The sequence below is a fragment of the Falco punctatus genome, assembly GCF_963210335.1.
Source record: "Falco punctatus genome assembly, chromosome: 9".
Classification (NCBI taxonomy): Eukaryota; Metazoa; Chordata; class Aves; order Falconiformes; family Falconidae; genus Falco; species Falco punctatus.
In genome coordinates this window covers 36,248,470-36,271,397 of record NC_137589.1, presented here as the reverse complement: position 1 = coordinate 36,271,397, position 22,928 = coordinate 36,248,470, and the positions used below count along the sequence as shown (strand labels likewise).

At 38.0% G+C, this 22,928-nt stretch overlaps 1 protein-coding gene across 4 annotated transcripts in view; it reads right to left on the bottom strand.

Moving 5' to 3' along the window:
- The window catches only part of ATRNL1 (attractin like 1), a 570,901-nt gene that overhangs the window by 25,265 nt on the left and 522,708 nt on the right, over positions 1-22,928 (bottom strand). For 2 of the 4 annotated variants that reach the window (XM_080403249.1, XM_080403250.1), the window contains one exon: positions 1,115-22,386. In XM_080403249.1, the coding sequence (XP_080259375.1) occupies positions 22,262-22,386 (125 nt within the window). In that variant the 3' untranslated portion in view covers positions 1,115-22,261. Of the gene's footprint in view, positions 1-1,114; positions 22,387-22,928 lie in introns of those variants that run through there. The other 2 variants (XR_013930596.1, XR_013930597.1) reach the window with 2 other exon arrangements.

The window sequence follows — 22,928 nt, the reverse complement described above, 5'->3', positions numbered from 1 at the left end:
AAAACCAAACCAAAACAAAAACAACCCAGAAAGAAAAGAAGAGAACAACATGACCATTTTTTCTGCATCTTCTGTGACTTTACAGAAGCATGAGAAATACCATCACGTGAATCAAGATCTCTTAGCTAGCCTTTTCTTTTTCCCCCTCTTCGAGGCCAAACCTAAGTTTCCACATGGGCAAGATAGCTATTCATAACCACTCATCTGTGGTATACGCTAAGTGAAAGCCTGATCATTTAAGAGTCCTGTGCCTTAAGCTGAAGATAATCAGAACATTGAACTTTGGTGCTAACTGGAAAACAGAAGGAAAACTGCCACCTATAATTCCTCCTCATCAGCAAGCTAAATGAAATAATTCTGCACTAAAATTTAAACAAAAAAGACACCACCACCTCACCACACACCTACTTTTTCCTCTTTGGTTATGCACTGTATTAAGTTCAGTGTAACTCACAGCTTAGGCTTTGTGAAGTAGGACACCACTGCACCTCCCAGGCTATCTTAAAAAGCAGATGGGGCCTTTGCTTTTTTGAAAGGTTCCTTTTCTAAGCCAAGATGCCTCCAAAATAAATTAATAATAATAAAAAACCACCACTCCCAATTCCTCCCCCCTCAAGCACTGGTCTTTCTTGCCTCACGTACCTGCTCCCCATGCAGCCACAAGTTCTCAAGTCCCATGGCAATCAGATTTTATCAGTAATAACTACTTGCTGCAATGAAGCCTATGGAAAAAGGCAAAACAAGAGAAGGACTAAGTGGTGGGAAAGCCTGCTGAAAGAGAAGACCAATCCAATGGGAAAAATGGACCACGGTAAGGGTAGATGGGCTTTTCACATTGCATACCAGAGTTTGCCTTCCCTCTATTCTTTGTCCTTTCCCTATATCTGGCTGGCTTCCTAAGGGTTAAGCCATCTTTGCAGAAAGGTAAAACTGTCCTAAATGTCTTCAGAAATCTGGTTGCCTATTAGAATTCCCTAGTGACAATGTAAAGAAAATCGAACACCAGACTTCACATCCTGAGCAAGCCTCGTTATGCATATTTAATAAAAGGAAACATACTATAAGATAAAAACGGGTGTCCATGGAAACTGCATATCTATCTTAAAAAAAAAAAAAAAAAGAGCACCCCATATTAAATTTTACGTATGACTTACTTTTATATGCGTTCTCTCTCTACCAGTTTTGGTGTTGTGTACTGACTGTCAGAGATCTTCGGTGCCTGATGGTTATTTTCACATACTCGGGACGATCTCAGCATTGTACAGCTCTGAGATCTGTCTCGTACTGTACGCAGCTCGGGCTGCACACAGGCTCTGCTGCACTAGGCAAACACAGGCTGCAACAAAGCACTGAGCCGGATGGCTTGCCCCTAGGATTTAGAGCTCCTCAGTAATTTTTTGTAAGGGGTTAGACGAGGGGAAAACAAACCAAAGTGAAACAAAATGGCATGGGCAAGCCAGAAGCAGTCTGTGCTCTGCAAAGAGGGGAGGGGGAGCTGTGCTCCCAGCTCACTGCTCGCCACCCTTACACTCTGCAGGTACAGGAGAGAGACAAGAAATATGGATATCTATCTCTCCATGGGGACATGGGGATCATCCACGGGTGATTTTCAGAGGCTACCTTGAGCCCATGGTGCTGTAACAGTTCAAAGCTACAAGCAGTAGCTGTCCTACTGCTTTATACAGGGTAGCTGAACTGTAGCTCTGGAAGCTGCAGTTCAAGCTCAGGACAGAGTGTCAGGCGCAGTGGGGGTGATCAACAAACACTGAAACATCTTGTGGTTCTCTCAGCTCCAGCCACCAGAGCAGTGCCCAGCATCAAGAAGTGCTCAATAAGCCTCTTTGTTCACAGCACCAGCTGCCAGGCACTGTGAAGAGCGTTGCAGTAAGCAGTGGTTTGCAAGAGATGCATGTGCAGAGAGGCAGCACAAGGGCTCTGTTACAATTAGCACAGGATGTACAATAAATTTTTCATCAAAACGGAAGCAATTGTTTTCGTCTGCAACATTTTACCTTTAGCAAACAGGCAAATATGCCAGCTCTACCAACTGGCTGTGGGGCAGCTCCGGGAGAATGGAGAGATGTACATAGTGGGTCATACTGAGTGATACACGGCGGCAGCACCCAGTTGGTCATGATAGCAGTGGTCACCGTGGAAAATCTGACCTTGTCCAATCAGTTTCCATATGGACTCCCACTGTATAAATCGCCTTAGTACTCGGCAACTCTGAGGATCAGGACCCTACCAAAGAAAAGCCTGCGGCAGGATGGAGAGCTATCACCTTATTACCATTGTTTCCAATAGAGTCGCCATTTTCTCCTCTTTAGTAACTAGACAATTAGATTCAGTGCCAACTATGTTTTTTTAACAGCATTGAAGAATTTCCATAGTGGGATCAGACATTTAAACAGAGCAGCAGTTTCCCACCTCACTCCACAGAACGCTGACAAACTCAACGTCTCCCCTCCTCCTCCTCCTCCCCCTCTTCACATCTCTGCACATATTCGTTCTACAAATGCTGCCTTTCATTTAACTTGCTCTTAGGGAAAGACTTCCCAAAGGTTTTAGTTGCCCAATTACTAAACAAACATAACCACACACAGCTAAGCTAATGCAAATAGATTCTCTACTCCTTCATCCAGTAAACTCGCTTCAGGCTTTACTATGCATTCATAAGCAAATTCTGTTTCCTCCCTCCTTCCCTCCTGTGTTCAGCTGGAACTAGAGAGGAGCTTTTATCCTGTTCCCTTGTTATCTTACTGAGCATCTATACATTCATTCCACTGCTTCAATCTCTTCCCATTCCTGAAACTAGGTGCCTGCAAATTCTGCATGTTGAAGGTCTGCTCCTGCAGCAGAGTGATTCAGGAACGGACCTACAAGCCCATGCAGCAGCACAGAAGCTACCTGGCACTGTCCACATGGTCCTGTTGTAGCGCTCCTGTTTGCACAGTTCAGATCTCTGGTTTCCCACACTCTCGTTCAACAGTACTCCAAGGTTTTTGGCAAGTACTGAACCTGTACGCCCCTGGTAGGGAAGGAGAAGACCTGGCCAATGTACCTGTATATGAAATCTGCATGTTCCATACTGTAAGGCTTTCATGCCTGATATACACCACCGTGTATCTAACAAGGCTGATTAATAAGACCTACACAGTCAAAGCACATGCCATTAGTAGTATGCATCTTCACATATTCCATGGCACAAACAGGACACATACTCTGCTCATTTTCAGTAGGATGATTCCACCGTGCTAGATCAGGCACACTGGCAGCTTACAGCCTGCAGTGCAGCAGCACTGCTCTGAGAGACTGACTGCATGGCTGGAGGGGCATCCAAGAATGGGAGGTACCCACAGGATCAGTCTGAGGTGCAAGCTTCACATGGTCGCGGTCCCTATCCACAGTGTTTTCAGTCTAAAGATAAGGTGTGCTCCTAGACAGCAGTTTCACAAGCAGTACTTTTTGAGTATGTGCAGGGATTAGACTGCATGACTAGGTGACATGCTGCTGCACCCCTGCCAAGCAGAGCACTCTGTTGGGCTCCCCAGAGAGTGACAGCCTTTGCTCCATGGCCTTGCCACCAGCGTCTGCACGGCCCGGGGGTTATCAGCGCTGTATTAACCTACGAGGAGGCACACAGCGTACAGCACGCGGGCCAAGTGGGCTGACACAGCAGTAGCTGGGTGCTGACACACAGGCCAGCCAGACCTGCGTGCCAGGACACACACAGCACTTCAGAGGAACCTGACGCTGGCCCCAGTGAGGACAGGGTTTCTGGCCATAGGAGTAAGTCTGCATTAGCAGGGGAAAAAGCACAACAGAGAGAGCTACCAGTCTTCCTGTCCTGGCTCCTCCTTCCCAGCTGTAGGCGTTCCCATGCATTAGGCATGGGACCACCCAGAGGCCATGCACACTGGCCTGTCCCAGGACTCGATGAACACTGGCAACCCATGAGAAAATTCTATGAAGCTTGCAATGGCGCTTATGCTCAAGTAAACGTGATAGGTAAGGAGGGTGGATGGCAGGAGGAAGGGAAAAACTACTGTGTGGTCAGCAGCCAGGCTACAATGACACACACAAAGCTGCTGAGAATCCAGAATTTTGAGCTACGGGTTGGTGGACACCTCATGCCACTGTTTATTCCATTTGTTTTTGTTTTTTTTTTTTTTTTTATTTTCCCACCATCTGTTTTGTTCCCAGCACCCAGCTCTTTCTGTGAGACTAGCCAAGGATACATACTAAATACATTTCTTCCTGTCAAGGTAAGAAATGGGTTAAGTAAGCTTAGAAGTGGGTTTGTTCTCCAGCTAGCATCTGTATGCCCTAATAAAGTCAGATAACTGTATTAATGGAGTAGCTTGGAAACAGACAAAATCTGCTTTCTGTTTTTGCTAAATCCACAGCTAAATGATTTTTGAGGGGGATGTTTTCATGGGAGATAAAACACTAAAATCAATGATAGGACTGTCTGAAGACTGAAGTTTCATTTTATCTCCGCAAAAAAATCTGGAGTCAGCTATTCCAGTTGCTCTCTATTAAGTTTTGGTTCAAAAATGTCACTTATACTCACAGCAGTGCTGAAAAGACTATTTATCTGAATCCAGTTGTGGCATAGAGTTTCTCTTGGAATCCTTTGTTTATCAAATTAGATAAGCATACATATGTAATGTTATTTATTACAAGAAAGGACTTGTAGGTGATATGAAACCTGTAGTTGATATGAAAAATGACGATATGTGACAAAAATTAATAACATTAATCATAAATGGGTAGAAGAATGGCATGAGGTCTAGAGATAACACGTACGCACACTTAGATATCAATCTGTAGTTTAAGGAATTAAGGAGAAAAGTGCCTGACAGTTCAAAAAGGGAAATTACCATCTCTTCCAAACACTTTTCAGGAACTGCAACAACAATTTAATGTTCTAAATTATTTACTTTACTATCTAAACATGGTGATGTGTGTGCACCACATCTAAATCTAAAGAAGAACTCTGAGAGCACAGCACAAGATGGAAGTTAGTTAGAGACTTCACAGTCTAAAGGGACGTATGTTACATTGGTGTATCTTGCTGATTATACACTACTGTGACATCTTTCCCAGAAATACCAGTGTCTATAAAATGCCACCAAAGTCTTGGTTTTGGCCCAGGTAACTGGGCAGGCAGCTGGTCATAGTTCCTCAGTTCCCAATCTACCTGGTCGCTGGGCCCAAAGAAGAGCTAACAAGGGTCAAGCAACATGGTTGTCTACAGTATTTGGGTGACTAGAATTGATGGTCCTTGATGTGCTAGTCCTAAAATCCTAATTTTCCAATCAGTCTTCCTTTGCAGCTGGCTCTGTCTCGAGACTGCTGCAAGAGGAATTAGGATTAACTATTTCTTTCTAGGCACCATAATCTTTAAACACAGATCTAGCTGTAAAGTGCAACTAAGTAGAAATGAACCCCTGCTCATTTTCTCTTTGCAACCAACTTCTTTTATAAAGAGCTTAGTCTCCAGCTCAGCTAAGCCTTTAATTGTGTACTTAACTTTAAGTATGTGCTTAATGTCAATGGGACATATGGGTAAGTTTGAAACTGTGTGTTTCGTTGAACAGAATAAGTTACCTCAGACATTTAAATGTTTTGCTGAACTGAGGCCCTGACAAATAGAAAAAGAGAAAGCATTTAATGAGATATTGAAAAGAGATAGTTTCCTAGTATCAGTTGGTAAAAACAGTAGTTTAGGTTTTTTTTCCTCCCTGGTATATCAATAACTCATTTCTGTTCATCCTAGAAGGAAAGAGTTATTTGAACGTTAATTGAAATGTGTGAGCTTAAACTAAAAAAACCTGAGCTCTTTGCTTTTGGGTGTCTTTTATCAGAATGTCAAAGATTTTTTGATAATTCTTTCTGTTACATCAGTGCTCAAGACCTTGCCATTTTTATATATATATATACACATATCCTCTCATCTTCACTGCATTTCTAGGATTACTACATTCCTGTATGTATTCAGCCAGAAAAATGATTAGGCGAGTATCATGCATAACAATGCTATAAAACCAACATATGCACTCAGTAGGATTTCAGGGTTGTTGTGATGGTACCCTGATGGGATCCCTGCCCCTCCTTTCTATACATTCTTCTTACCTAGCAGTGTTAATAATGGCTCTAAAGCAAGAGGAAAGGTATGAAATGATAAACTCCCCCTTGTTGCTGCTCCTGTTCTTGAGTCCAGGAAATTTATCTCACCCAAGTTTCTGTACTTAAGCACTTTCTTTCACAAGTGGTTCAGTCACTGCATTTACCACCATTTCTTCTGAAACAGATGCTACCCTGAATCGACCGAGGTGAGCAGTTTTTGAAAAGCTACACCTTGTAGACAAAAGCAGTCTGCCTTTTGGCAGCTCTCTTTCCTTTTCTGTCCCTGAGCTCACCCTGTAGCAGAATGAGGTGTTACCCTGTAAAAAAGAATAAATGCTACCTGCAGGGTGAGTGTTTCTCTTCTCTCTTGCCTTGCCCAAATGTGTTCTACTCTTGTCTGTCCTATAGCTATTGCATCATATTCAGCCTCTACTTGTCCTCTAAATCTTGCCAGAATCTACATTTTTGCCTCTTCAACTGAAATTAATGACCACACCTATTCATCCTTCTGACACAACTGTTCTCATTATGTCTTCATCCTTTGACCCTTTCTGGTGTCATTACCATACTAATATCTTTTACCTTGTGTGTCTCCAGCAATGGGAGCAGTTTTCACATGACTTAGTACAGAGCATTACTAGAAAGTCAAACATTTGCTAGTGCCTCACTAATATTTTTCTTCATTTCTTTCACACGACAAGCCACAGAAATATAGAGCAGCGATATCAATATTTCAAATAATGTCTCATCAGAACTCTTTCATCTAATGGCTATAGCTTTATGTCACAGTCTTGGCTACGTTTCAGTGGTAAAAGAGAAAGTCAGGGGCAAGTTAAAAGGGGCAATAAACAAGATGTATCATAAGCAATATGCCAATAATTATGCTATTACAGCATTCACTTCTTAGTGCGGTACCTTCCCAGTTATTTTCCTTCGGGATTTTGGGACGTCTTAGACGGTTAACAGAAAGTTATGTCACTGCTATTCTGGTTTCCCTTTTAGATTCTGATGCATAATATTTGGGTTGCAGCTATCACTAGCTATCACCGTTTCTTTTAAACACTTCTCTTGGAGGTTTATAATGAATGAAGCACATATTCCTATAGGTCTCTCATTTTGTAAACATTTTCTTCTTCAAACAAAAATCTGCATTCTGGGTCATATTTGGAGATTTGTAATGTTGCCTTAATGGATTGTAAAACCAAAGGGATCGTTACAATAATCTATTTTAAATTAACTTCTGTTTAAACAATAGCACATTTTTAAAAAAGATAATCAGAGGGTGAAAATACATTCTGATCCTGGATAAATTGTTCTGGTAATCAATTACCCTCAGCTTTAAAAGACTGCGTGGTTTATTTTAAGTCCACATTTGTTTAGCTCCAGCTTCCATCCACTCGATACTGTTATCCTTTTTTAGTGATGTATTCCTATTTCTTTTCAATCTTAAAACAGCTATTTTATGTAGATATTGAAGACTGGTGTCAATTCACCTATTTACCTACTCTTAGATAAATTAGGTAGATTAATTTTCTTAAGTCACACATCATTGGATTTTTTTTTTCCAGGTTCAGAATCATTCTTTTGTTCTTCTCTGAACCTTTTCTGTTTTTCAGATTTTTCTTAATGGGTGAAAACAAGATCTGGACAAAGAATGCTAGCAATTATCTCAGTCATACCATGAACTCATCTCCCTCCTGCTTGACATTCACTGCTTACCCATTCAAAGCTAATGTTTTTCTCTTAGCCATTATATTGTACAGGGAACTCATATTCAGACACTACTTATCACAAGCTCTAAATCTTCATCACTGTATTTCAAGGGTACTTTTCTGCTATTCTGTATGTGTGATTGGAATTCTTTGTTCCCAGGCATATGACTTTGTATTTGACTGTACTAAAATGCATATTGTTCAGATGAGCTCACCTTACAGAATGATGCAAATCCAGAATATAGAAATGATCTGGTCCATCATTATTTACCACTCCACTAATTTTTATGTCATCTGCAGTATTTACCATCGGAGATTTTGCATTTTCTTCCAGATCATTGCTAAAGAACAACTAGCATTAAGCCAAGAATAGACTACTGCAAATATCTCCATAGGATGCAGATTTTCAATCACAATACTTTTGAAATCTATCTACTAAATACATCTTTCAGTCAAAGAATGAAAGGGTTTGAAATGAGCTCTATATACACCATAAAATGGTAGGGAAAGGTTAAGCTGTTTTAAACAATAAAAATCTAGCTGACCAGGCAATAGATTGGAAGCTATTTTTACCGTCTAATAACATTTTAGACTATCCAGTCATAAAGTTTGAACATCAGCATGGGAATAAATAAAAAATAATATTGTGCAACTAGAAGAAATCCAGTCCCTTAGAAATAATGCAAGACAGCTTTCTCCTTCAAATGTATTAAGCTGAGTAGCTTTGTGAGAAATACATGATAATATTCAGTACAAGAATTTTTAACATTCTATGTGTTGTATAGAGAAAGGAATCTGCCTACTTTGTCCCCAAGACACAAGCAAGACTCGGAGAGCACTTGACTCTGGAACGGATGCACAGAGGCAGAACTACATATGCATCTTATCTTGGAAATGGCCTAATATATATGGTAGCATCACAATAACCTAATTCTGTCCTTTCTTAGTCAGCACAGTACACAGTAATCTCACATGAGCCTGCGTCTTGCAAGTTATGTCGGGTTTTGGCAGAACTGTCACTTCCCTTACAATACAATGCATGTTGGGCTTGGGTTCATTATTAAAGAAATAGTATTTGTCTAGGATTAGTCAGTCCAAATTCAACACTATAGGTTTAATTTTTAGTGATTTATCTGGGTCATATCAGCATGTGATATACAACAAAACCATATATTTATCTAATCTTGTTGTAGGAAGGATAGAATTATTATGGCAATACGGGAATAACTAATAAACTAGAAATTGTGTTTCCTCTGGCTTGGATATGACTATTCAGCTGGAGAAAATAATTGTCAAAGGTTTCGTATGGATTTCAAAACTACTTGCCAAGGAAGTCCTCTATCTCCACTCTTCCAGGACCAAGACTCCAGTCTCACCTTATTATTCAAGAAAGTCAAATGCTCTAGACTCTTATTGCCTTCTATTTTTGGCACTTTAAATGGACAAATAAATATTATTTCACTTTTTGACTTTGCATTAGTTTAGTCAAATAGCTGTGGTTTGTCTTGCTTGTTACTATGATTCATATGCCACAATCCAGACAAATAAATATGCTACCATGTCATTTTTAAAAGAGAGGTCAAAACGTGTTCTTTGTCTTAGTTGTCTGCACTGATGTCAGGCTCTGCCATAATGCATATTAAATGGGGATTGAAGCTTTAAGTTTTTACCCCTTACCACCATAGTTTTGCTCAGAAACTGCTGGAGTCTTAATAGGCTAGCTATATGAGCTATATGAGATATTTCTTCCCTCTTCTATTTTTACTTTGCGTTACAGGATTCAGTAATCTATATGGTAAAAAGGGAAATATAGCATTCACAACAGCTCTTTCCTTCCCGTATAACATACATCTGAGAAAAATTAATATCATGAATAAAAACATTTGAAATGCGACTGCAGAGTCTCCTGGTTTTAAATATTACAGACTTTCTTATTGCCAATAACACAATGTAGGTATTTAAGTATTCTTCAACTTTACAGGCTTTTACGATGTTAAATATTTTTACTTAAGGCATAATATATGTTTTAACAACTCTAGCATGTGCAAACCATTTTATAGCCCTGAGCTTCATGGAATTAGTAGAGGTTCAAAGGTAATAAGGCTCATCTGTTTTATGAAGGAGATGAGCTACCTTGACGTGCTCATTTTTTGTGGGTACTAGAGTTTCCAGGTGCAAATAGAATTAGACAGATGGGGTGGAACTGGTGAGAAAACTGAGTTTAGTCACATGAACTGGATTTTCTAAAAGTGGAAACATGAAGTCACCCTTTCATTATCCTTACATCTGACAAAATACATTATCATATGTTTTTGCTTCAACAGTGTAAAGACCATTCAGAACAGATACAATTGCAAATCAGGAAAGATCACACTTACGTGGAGCCCTGACAATGTGATCTCATCAAGCTAGAACTTGAAATTGCAAGTGTCACTTCAGATAAGATCAGAGAATGCTTCCTGTCCCAATGATGTGACATTATCAGGTTTGAGACTGTAGCAAAGGCACATGCACGATTTTGTGAACTAACAAGGCAGATTGAGAACACACTGGTTGGCAGGATATTTTAGATCCTGAGATTGCCTTGAGCTGGGCATAATTACAGCTCATTTTTTGCACATGGGAGAGCCATCTTCAAGACAAAAAGAGCAGGGTACTCACTGAAGAAAGAAAAATGTTGATCTTTCAATTAGCATAAGTTCAAACATCTGAACTGTGTTTCACAGTGCATGGACAGATTTTGAGTGGAAAAAAAAGCCATCTTTCTATAGAAAACTCTTAGACAGCTGTGCTTCCATTTGTACAGGAATCATTTAACATAAAGAATTCTACTTTTAGCTGTGATGTATTTAAGCTTTCTGAAAAAAAAACCAAAAAAAACCACACCAACCTACAGAAAATTGAGAGTCCACTGCTATTGAACTGGATAAATTCCTAATGACCTATCTTAAGGATGAAAGTTATTAACAGGATATTTTTGTTGATTTGGACTCCTGAACTACAAAATAAACATAATGGTTCACAGTCACAAAGAAAGAATGGTAAGGTGGTGGGAAGCCATTTAGATTTCTTGACTCTCTGCATAATTTTGGTGTCATTTAGAGCTTAGTACACAGCACTTTGCCAGGAACTGATTCAGAACTAGAAGTTAGGTATCAGTCCAGAACAGAATTCGTGCATTAAAAGCAGTAATTGGGAAGATGCTGGAGGTCACATGAGAATTAGCAATCTGAGGATGTTTCCTAACAACAAAACCCTCAAAGTAATTAAATGCCTCTCTTTTTGATCTAGAAATTCCTTAGCACCTACTATTTGCCTTGAATTGAACAAGTGCCAAATTACTGCTTATACTAGATATACTTTTGGGACTTGGGTGTCTCCTTCATGGCTTTAACTCTGTCAGATGGCTGAAGATTCCTGGAAGCCAAGGCTTGGGAGCACCCCGCCTCTGTTGAAACCGTGGGAGTAGAAGATGCACATTGGTACTATTTGCATGGTAGAAGGCATGAAGTCTAGCATGGTAAAGCAGCTGGAAGAGGCAGAACTGTCAAGTGCTTTTGCCTCAGTGCTAGAAATAAAGGCACTTGGGAATAAACCATCATTTTATCAAGCATATACATGGTCTACTCAGAAACCCTGTGATTTCATGTAGCATGGGCTGCAGCATTTGAAATACTAATTCCATGTGCAGAAGATTGCAGAAGTCACCTTGCCCAACATATGCATGTAGCATGATACCAAAATAAATTTTAAAAATAACATTTAAATGGAGAAAATCTTATCCCCCACAAAACCAGCACTTTTTTTTTCAGTGGCTCACTAGCATATGAAGATAACAACAATGAGAAACTTCCTATATGATGTGTGACAAAACATGAAACTACAACTTCAGTGCACAACCAAGAACCAGTAGTGAATGCTTTTTAATGTCATAGAACTTGTTCCAGCTCCTCATTTTTGCACAAATGTTCACAACAGCTGGAGGAAAAAATACTGCCCGTTCTTCATATAAACAAAATTTCTTGCATTGATTAACGCAGCATTTTATGAGACATGAAAGAACAAAGTTAAATGAACAAGAAGTGAAAACTTATGATGGATGTGTCCCTCATAGCATTTAGATCTTTTCCACTTGATTAAAAATTCCTAGTTCCTCTTCACTGAATTGTTTAGTTTTTTAGCAGTCTCTGTCCTGATTAAAACAAATTAGCATCAAAGATCCCCAGCTGAATGAGGAATCATTAATTGAGAAACATGCAATGCTCCTTAATTACCTTAGAACAGTCAGAGAACAAATAATCTTAGGTTTCAAAGGGGTTTGCACGCACTGTGCACCGTGGGCCTATTCTCTGTGTCTGCTGGAATAAAAGTAGGCTCGCCTATACCATTGAGGGATATCACTACAAGCCTCAGTAAACACATTGTAGATTGTTTATCTAAAGTGGGGGGGGGGGAAATAAAGCAGCAAGGTAATGGCTGACTGCAAAAGATGTTTCAGTTTATTATGTTGATCATAGCTTTCAATTTGCTTTGCATATGCCAACATTGACTGAGAAAGAAAGCAAGCTTTTTGTTATTGATACAAACTTAAATAATACTTGAGCTGGAGTGTTTTACTCAGAGGCACCTCACAAAATGTCAGACACGTAGGTACTGAGAGTAACTGTGCAGCTTGAAGCAACAGACAAAAAGGCAACAAACTTTCATAAAACCTGGCTCAAAAGGAATCCAAGGAATAGGAATATTTGCTATTCCTTGGTTGCTTGTTTCTTGGTACATGGTTCTTCTGACTGTTGTTTTTTTAAGCTATGACTCACGTTCCACAGATGAGTTAGTGCCAGCTTTCATAGGAGAAGGAATAACTGACTTTTTCAAGGGCACAGTATACTTACTAATATGAATATCTTAACATTTGTTTTGCTTCACCAGCTCATGGAAGAAATCCTGCAGAAAAATGTCACTCAATGGCATTGAGTGTATTCCTGGAGTGAGGCTGTTTACATCGCTTTGGCACTAAGGCTAATCCAGCAAGCGTTGCTAAGTTTGAAACTAGGCAGCAAAACTAAACGCTGTGCAGAACTATCTGAGCTAGCTGGGAACAAGCTGGCTTGTCCCAGTGCCAGTATCCTGCGCTCTCTCACTGAGATAATTAGCTCTGCAGAGCAGTAAGCTATTAGCACGGGTGCAGTACGGTGTTGGTGCAGCTGTGCCCTTCTGGTACCCAGGCTAACTCACCTAGACTTAGCCAGAGACATCTGCACCTTACTACGTTACGTTCTATAAGCACATCCTTACAACCTCTGGCATACAAAACCCTGATGCAATGTAATACAATGTGTGCAGCTGACATAACAAGATGATCCCAATAAACAGAAAGGATAAACAGTATAGTAATAAATTTTTAAAAGAAGAGTCTGTACACTACAGGAAAGCTTTGGGCTTGTTCCCAGTTCCTATAAACCTGTGCCATTACTCTGTCATCAATGAATTTTTGCTGACATAGCTCAGAAGGGTGATTTCTAAGATCCATTAAAGAACTTGATCTAAATATTACATTCTGGCCTTAGTGCTCTGGCACCTGAAGGACTTGGGTGGCACATCTAGCCTCTTATGCTAAATCCACTTTGCTTGGTCCTTTTTCAGTCCATAACTGTGAATTTCTGTCTAACTGGAAGCCTGAAGATTTCAAAGATTTTATCGGGGCTCATTCTCCTCCTGGATAACTATGGAGGGTATCCACTCATAAAGCAGACCCTACAAAGCTACAATATATGTAAAACTAGAAAGGAAAGTCAGAAAACTCCCCAAGCCCCTGGAGGATACTGTGCTCTTTATGCGGAAAGATATCACACACATTTGCAAGCAAAAACACAGACTTTGAGCTCAACTGACACTTCTATAGTGAGACACGAGCACACGTGTGTGTGTGAGCAAGCACAAATGTACCATTTGGGGTAAATATGAGTTAGATTAGCATTTCACACTGTCTCTTCTCCTGTGGAACAGAACTTCACATGTTTATCGCACTCCTAACAATCAAGTGAAACATCAGAAAGCAAAATGTCATATTTACTGGTGTAGATTTTACTTATTTGGAGTTTAATGATGTCAGTTTTCTTGTTGATATCATAATCTGTATAGGTACAGCTACTGATGCCCTTTCTGTTGGACTTTTATTTTTCAAGTCTATAAACCAAACAAGTTGATCATCTCGGAGAGCAAAACTACTGCTTGCACATCACACTGTTACAGGCGCAGAAATAAAGAAACCTTTGCAATTCTATGTTGTTTACCATCAAAGCAAGGTTTTGCAAAGGAAACAAAAGCCAGCTGAGCTTCAGAGCCTCCTTTCGGTTTGGTAATTTTTATAACAAAGGCAGTTTCTTGTAACACAAGGTTGAGCAAAGACAGAGTAAATCAAAAGTTCCAAATGCTTCAATTTTGAGACACTATTGACCCATACAATTTTAAAGACCCCTTTTGAAAGATGGATTAGTTTATAAAATTAATAACATGAAGTCTACCATTAGTAATATCAGGGGCTCAGTGGTGAAGGGACCATAACACCGTATGTTTTCCTTTTGATGGGACTGGGAGGCAAACTGTATAAAAGGGCAATCGGGTTATGTAAGACAAGGATATCTATACAGCAATATGTTTAATTAACTTAAAATATTTAAATGTCTCAAGCATTCCCCCTTGCCTTCCAAGTACTGCACAAAACAGCCCTCAGATCTACAGTGCTATAGAAATCAGGGAACTGTTTTGAACACCTGCTCTGGCTAGGGTTGCCTGGATCTCGTCATAACACAATACATTGTGTACACATCTGATCCAAAAACTCTGCTGACTGTAAAAAATGGGGCAGGCTAAAGGAGTGGGGTCATATTCAAATAATATTGCTTGGATTTGAAGGCCTTTTCTTCATAAAGTAGTATAAATTCTTAGAAAACACTTGAATAAGTCTTGGGAAAGCAGATAAAACTGCAGAGGTCTAAGGAAAGGGTGGACACTGAGGACATGGAACGTTTTGAATGCATATGGTACAAGAGAAGCCACAATGCAGTGCAGGGAAATGGGGACAACTGGCTGGATATTAAAACTTCAAAGGCCCATGCAGCCTTGTCCCAGCAGAGTCACAGTAAACATATATGCCACAAATAAAGCTTTCAAATTCTGAGGGATTCAGGGATCACTGAGTAGCAGCTAAGGACAGGTTTGAAGCTTTGAACGATTTTTCTATGAAGTGCGCAGATGATGCTGATACTAAGCGTAAGATGATCAGCGATACGGCAGAAATGCTGAAGACCAAGAAGAAGGATAGAAGAATTTAGAAAGGAATCAGGATCAGCACGCAGTGAGAACTGCATGCCTTCAGAACCTGGATCAGTTTCGTGGTGAGATTGAATCAAAAGCAAATGCCAAGAAAAAAAGCCAATGCAAAAAACCAACATTTGAAGAGTATGGTGGAGAGAATGGAGCAGGAATGCTCCTGCCTGGGAAGGCTGCAAGGAAATGGTACCATTCTCTTGCAAATCTACTGAACAATGGAAATCTTTTACTTTCAAAAGAGGAAGTTACAGAGGGATGGAACTGAGCTGTTTGTGGAGCTCAGCTCTGAAGAGATCCAAGAGGCAATTACAACCCTTTGGGAAGAGCTTGGCACCATGTGTTGAGAGGCTTGCCATTAAATTATTAAAAGCAGGAGGAGGTACACAAAGCCAAAGGCTGTACAGAATAATGCTGCTGATTTCCGATATCTGGAAAAGTTTCAGAGCAATGGAAGGTGGTTTCCATAAATGCAATATAGAAGCTAGTGTGGCGCCTGTCTTTTTCTTAAAGTCTATAAAGCTTTCTCAGAAGGCTTTACTTTTATTAAAAAGCCAAACAAAATAAAACCAACAACAACAAATAATAAAAAAAACCCAAACAACCAAACAAAAAAAAAACAAAACACAAACAAAAAAAACAAACCAAAAAAACCCAGGAGCAGTTCAATAACAGTGGTGGATATTCTGGAAAAGAGTTCTATCAAATATTAAATATTTTCATGAGATATTTGATAAGATATAAGGCTACAATCAGAATGAATACAGAGACTTACAGATTTTTTGAGAAATCTTTTGATGCTATATCATGGCCTTTGAGCTACATTGGATGAATTCATAACTTCATAAAACATTTTCAAAAAGGCATTGTCACCATTTCCAGTGAAAAAGTTGGAGCATGAAAATGGTGTAAAATCTCTGGCCCATTTAATATAGATGAGGGATTAAGGCATGGAAATGCATTATCCCCAATATTCTTCAACATGGTTAAAATGGTACAATCACTGACATTTTCAGACTACAATGAACAGCAAAATAGTGGGAAGCCTTTGGGATCCTATGGTCTGGGCAACTGAAGGAAGCAGAAGGTGCTCCACAAAGAATGGCTACTTGAAGAAGAAAGCCAAAGAACAAATAACAAAATCAGACATCTGAGAAACCTGATTAATCAAAGATATCAGTAAATTGAGTGGATTAGTAACATGATTTAATAACAATGGGACTATGACCTCAACAGGAGAAACTGAAAGCAAATATTGTGATTGTTACTGGGTGAAAAGCCACAGAGCATGAATTATTTAATATCTGCCAGCAAATGTTTATGTTCTTTTTCTTTTTAATTATGCCTCAAGATGTGGTATAGAAAATTACAACATCTAGCACTGTTAAATAAATCTGATACTAAATAGCCTAATAACTAAAATATACTTAGCACTCATACAGTGACTGATATTTTTAGATCAGTAAAGAGCTCTGAGTACTCTCTAAACATTAGTTAATTAATCTTCAATATACCTATGTCATTAGTAAGGTTAATTTTATCATTCCTAAGTATTCAGTTAGTAAACTTAAAGCAGAAAAATCATTTGCCATATTCCAGCCATCTATTTAAAAGCAGAAAGAAAACTACCTATGTTAATACATTTAGAAAGATTTTTATACCTGACCATTTGGCTGTTTGTGCTTTGAGAAGAAGGGAAAAAGAGACTTGCAGGAATATCAACAGATGTCATGTCTGAGAGAAAGCTTTAGGACACAGGCAATTTGGGTAGAATTCTGTCATAAGAACATCCATACTGGTTATCCTAAACATTGTTCCTAAACTGTTATTTTTTTTCTGAAGTATATTTTATAATTGAATATCTTAGAAGAGCTTTAGGACTTCACAGGAAAAAATAAACTCTTTCACATTAACCACTAAAAATCATAACAAGGACTTTTGATAAATACTAACCTGGAAAGTTAGTCAGACGTTCAGTAGACTATGATGTTTAAGATAGCTTCTAGGTCTGGAAGCATATTTGAAGAGCTCCATCTTATTATTTTCTTGTCTCTTATCTAATGAAAGGTCCTTTAAAAGAAAGCATTTGCTAAAATTGGAAAAGAACATAGCTAAGCATTGTTTTGATGATACCATAGAAAGGTAAACAGTTTTTGTTACATGAGTAACAATTCTCTCAAAATCCAAATTATTCTTTCTGTATTATTAACTCTAGCCCTTGCATGTAAAAACTGTGACAGGAAAAATACCAAAAAACAGAGGATACAAAAGAATGGAACACTTCTCTCACTTTATGCTCTGTCTTTGACATGCTGAAAACACTGATACCCAGCTGATAATAATTGACAACAACTGATAACTATCTGTATACAGCATTTCAAACAGACTTCCATATCCTCACTCAGAAGGACAAATACATTTAAGGTTTTATTTCTGTAGAAATGACCATTAGTATACACATAAATGTCACTGATTCAGTTAAAGTCTTCATACTATTCAGTACAATATGTGAGGAAACTGAGAAAATGTTGATTTAGATCAGCTGTGAAACCAATTACATAATTCCATATATACATATACGCACAGACATATGCTTCCTGTATGTTTTAAAGAGGTTTGTTTGTGTTTTTTTCTCTTTGCTTGTCATTCCCACCCTTGCTTTCTAATTTCAGAAAAAGAAAGTTTTCAACATATCAAGAAGTGCAAAGAGATGTTTTTTACCAAAACATGACTGACCTTCAACTTATGCGACCAAGGCAGTATCAATGGAGCCTGCAGTAACAGTCCCCTTTCAGCATCACAACCCACTTCAGTCACTAGAATTCCAACTACACATACATGATGATGATATTTTACATCAGAAATATCTATAGCCATAGAAAAGGCCACATGTGGTGGTATATGTGGTCATATAGAAATATAAGCATTCATTCTGAAAGTGAAATAGCATTAAATAAGGAAAAGCTGAAACAGCACGTGGCCCTGAGTGATGCAAACCCAAGTTCTGCAAGGCCTGTTTTTGCCAGCTTTGTTCTTCATCGTTAGTAATTAACAAGCAGGTACAGCTGAAGGTAATGTAGGAAGTTCTGGTCACCTGTAGACAACACGAATTTTGCCATTATTTGCTACAAGCACCTAAACCAGCCATAGGTATTTCATACTTCAGAGATGATTTGAAATAAGTAGCGGTAAACTACAGCTTTTCAGGTAATGCTGCACCTTAGAGACTGAAAAAATAAGGTTAATTTATTTAATTTTCCCCAGTAATGTCAAGCATTCTGGATAGGATAACTTTACTTAAAAAAAGAAAGGGATTGTTAATTACCTTTAACAGAGACTTTTCCTTTATTTCAAGAAACCTTTCAGATACTTTTTAAAAAACTGGTAATGAAATTAGATACATAATGATTTTATAATTTAGATGAATACTGTGAAAGTTATTATGCTTAAAGAATGAACATATATTAAAGTGATCCCAAACTAAAATTCTTACCATCAGGATTCCAGCTCTCTAGATTATTTAGAAAATAATTATTGCTGCAGATTTTACACATAAAAAATTTCCATATCCTGTTCTGAACTTGTCCACATGTTTTTGACTTGGGAAGATGAGAGGGGACTCTAACCATAAAGAGAGCAAGCAGCTATGAAGATTTTTCAAATCAGATGAATCTGAGTGCTCTTCACTAATGGTATCTTCATGCCTTAATATATCTAGAATTTGGTCCTTTTCTTTAGATATCATGTTTAATAGTGACAACATACAGGTAACCATTTTTTTGTATAGGTAAACTAGAATTTCATTACATTTCATAGGAATGTAATGAGTGGAAGTAAATATTTGAAATTTGTATTTGTGTAAGTGTTATTTATATGTCCACAAATTTGATTTAAGTAGTTTCAGGACTTTATATAAAAATACAAGTACAGAAAGGAACTGAAGCAGTGAACTCATGCTGCCATGGACAGTCTATCTCATATTTTGAACAGTATTTCATAACTGCTGAGTTTCCCGCAGCAGAATCCACAGACTGAGGGGGTGGATGTGGAATCCTGACAATTAGAACTTCACTGGGGCTTACTTTCCAGAACAGTGCTTAGCTGTTTATTTTTCATCGAATATAAATCACATTTAGGGGTAAAACAAGCCATTCAACATTTTCTGACTCTAAGTAAGATTTCAAAAATTAAATTGGAGAAGAGGGTTTAAAAGAATTGGCTTTTTCATGAAGTGATCATAACGTGAACAGGTGATAAAACATCTCATCTGATATACAGTGGTCATTATTAAAACGTTTTCACTTGCCAACAACTAACAAAATGTAGTTATCAGACATATTATGCTATTTTTGTAGCTTTCAACTGGAAAGCTGTAATAGTTATTCTGAAACTTTGGTTTGAGATGTGTCGGCAAACTTCTGGTATTTAAGTGTGGCCATTATGTAAGGTTGTTTTGGATTTTTTTTTATTATATGACTTTGCTAATTTGCATGCAATCAGGGACCCTGGGAGAATAAAGATACTTCAGAAAAAAAAAACATTCTCAGAGTGAATGAAAATGCTGAATGATCCCATGACAAACATGCTTTTCTTGTACAATAAAATAACGTTTTTAATTGTTAACACGATAAAATGGCTGATAGCTATTTGCCTATCTTCAGTGTTGCAATAAAATATTTTAATCTCTTTAAAACCCACACCTGCTTTTCAAGTCTTTGTCAAACTCCAGTTGAGATACGGCGGAATGTAATCTTTTATGAGTAAGTGCCGTCAAATCTGTTCTACAAGACTGCATGGTCTTTCTGTGAATGGGGTTTCCAGTACATTCACAAAACACACACTGTATATTTCTTACGTGAAATGTTTAGGTTGAGGATAACACAGAGTTTGGAATATACTCCAGACAAGTGGTTCTTTTCTTTTCATAGGTGTATGCATCATACAAACCAGTTCCATCAGTTTATATTCATTTGAAGAGATCAACTTTAAAACTGTCAGAAAGGGTTGTTTTCAAATGACCATTCTTTTCCCTACGCTAAGTAGCACTGATTGAAAGTTCCCAGCAGAAACTTTAGAAATGAATTTTTAAAGTTTTAAGATATAAGAAATTGAGGTCAGAAAAGGCAATAAAAGTCACAAGATTGTGATGGCATTATTTAGGATAATAATCTTATTTTAAGATATGAAAATACTGAAACAATCATGCCAGCTTGAGAAATAATTATACCATAATTCATAAGTACATAATTTATCAAAACAATAGAGCAGTCATGGTTAGATGCAACCTAATATTCATGTATAAGATATAACTACATACTGTACAATCGTTCCTTTTTATAGTTATTTTTACATTTAGTCCTCATCCAACTTAAGCTGAGTACTTCTATGTATGGATGGCATTACAAAATAAACACAACTCACAACAGGGCTTTATTACCGCTACTGCACCACCATGGCATGCAAGTAACTATGTAGTCAACTATAAACAGTAAAATGTCATCATCCTACTGAAATAAAAAGAACATGAAAAATACGGATATAGTAGTAAACATCAATTATCTTTTTATATCTTTCATATTTACCAAAAGTCTATCATTACATGAGGTGTTTATACCTCTGTATCGCTCTCCTGTACTAGTATGGTGGCGAATTTGGAGTTGAGAAACTATACTTTCAACAAGCTTGAACAAAACTACTATTTTCATACTATACTGCTGTCAATGTGTAATGCGTAAATGAGAATATGACACGTCTGCTACCTACCCCTTAGCATTCTCTTACCCTTTTGTAGACTCATGAATTTTGAGTAAATAAAAAGACTGAGGGCCATTAAAGCTGTTTGCTAGGTTGCCTGTTGTGGTGACTGAGCTCCCAGAAGATTAATGTCATATAGAAACTCTTTAATCTGCTTTTTGTTGCTGAGTACTAACCGTGTAAGGTTCCATACTGAATATTGGATTCAAGAACCACTGTTGGAAGCAACTTGGATTTCTGAATATTTATTAATGATTTGTTAAGCAGGGTAATTCCTTAACTGGTGTGAAAGTGAGAATAAGATGAAATTCTGCCACTGGGAGGAAATCTATACTTTATTATAAAAACAAGGGTCAAAGTGCAGGCTGGGATTCCCTTCTGCTTGGAGATCAGAAAGATATATAGACACTAGCAAATTTCAATATTGAAATTGAATCAAGTGGAATAACAGCAAGTTAAACTCTCCCTAGATTTGCAATCTTAGAGACTCTCTTGGAAAAAAACCCAAACTGTATTGCAGAAGCAGCTTTTCCATACTCAATTAATTTTGCTAATCAGTTAGCTGGCGTGGAGGACCCACATGCGCTTTTTGTAAGATATATCATTCAGAATTCAGAATAGACTCCTAGGTACAGAGACGTGAAAGCCCACCCACCACTTTGTTGCAGCCCAGATTATGTTTCTGAGGCTTTTGCACAGTAAAGAAAAGTAATAATGAAATGCTCAAATCAAGGTTTTTTTACGGTATTATCTTTCAGATATTATATATGGTGTTCTTGGGTTGCACTTTTGTTAAATTCAAAAACTGCCTACCTATTTCAGGCAATGATAAAAGAACATTAAAATCCAAATGATCCTGTTTAGTTCCTGCTTCCTAGAAAGAAATCTTAATGCTGATTACAAGGAAAGAACTGTACAATTTTCATTGTTACATTAAGCTATACAAAAATGTCCTTTAGTTTCCTGGAATTTGCTTAGTTTTCAATTATACAATTCCCTTCTACATTACAAAACAATGTACAGTTTTTCCTAGTTCTGTTCAAGGATTTTCCCTGCTCTGATATGGTCAGGATGAAGAATAATAGGTATTTTATTTAATATTTTCTTGATAGCAGGATCCACTCTTTCTATTAAAGCTCATCAAACATACTCATACCTACCATAAGTTTGTTCTGCTATGGGGTATAGTAGGCTGTGTGACTATAACAGAGCACAGTACCTCACACGTTCATTCATAGATTTGCCTCCATAAAAACTGAGGCTGTAGTATAGCTTTCAATGGAAGCCATTTAAAAAGAAAACAGTACAGAATATACAATTGTAGTTTTTGAATCTCAGACACAAGTTCCTTGACGTGTTGAAAGATGATGTTTTCGATTTCTGACTCCTGAACTCTTATCTTTACAGTCCGCAGGCTTCTGTTGTGAAATGTCTATCAGTGCACTTGCAATTGCAAGACCTGTAAGATAAATACATGAAAAACAAGATTTAATGCCAGCATTCCTGAGAAGAGTTCCAGAGCAGTGGGATGGTTCCTTTCATGCCAAGTTTTTGTACTTTCCCAGAAGTGGTCAATTTTATTTCAGAGTTAGATAACAAGTTCTCACTTTCTAAAATGCTACCTGGTAACAACGGTGAGGAAACAGAGGAAGAAAAAAAGTGCAGTTAAGACATCAGACTGGAAATCAGGAGAACTGAGTTCCATTTAAGTCTCTTATTGATTTGTTGTGTGATCTGAGCATCACCTCTCTTTATCACCATTTTCTTGGTTATATGGACTGGCAGCTCTCTGACATGGTTTTTCTCTCATTAAATGTCTCTGCATTGCACTTAGAAATGGATGAAACTGTTAAATCAGAAATAAAGAGAGACATGGAGACCACAGTTAAGACAAAATGGATCCTTGAATAATTGCATTTGCAATATATATGCTTTCCTAATCTGGGGATATTCAGAGGTTAGCATTTACCATGAACAAAAAGATAGGAAAAAAATCCTTCC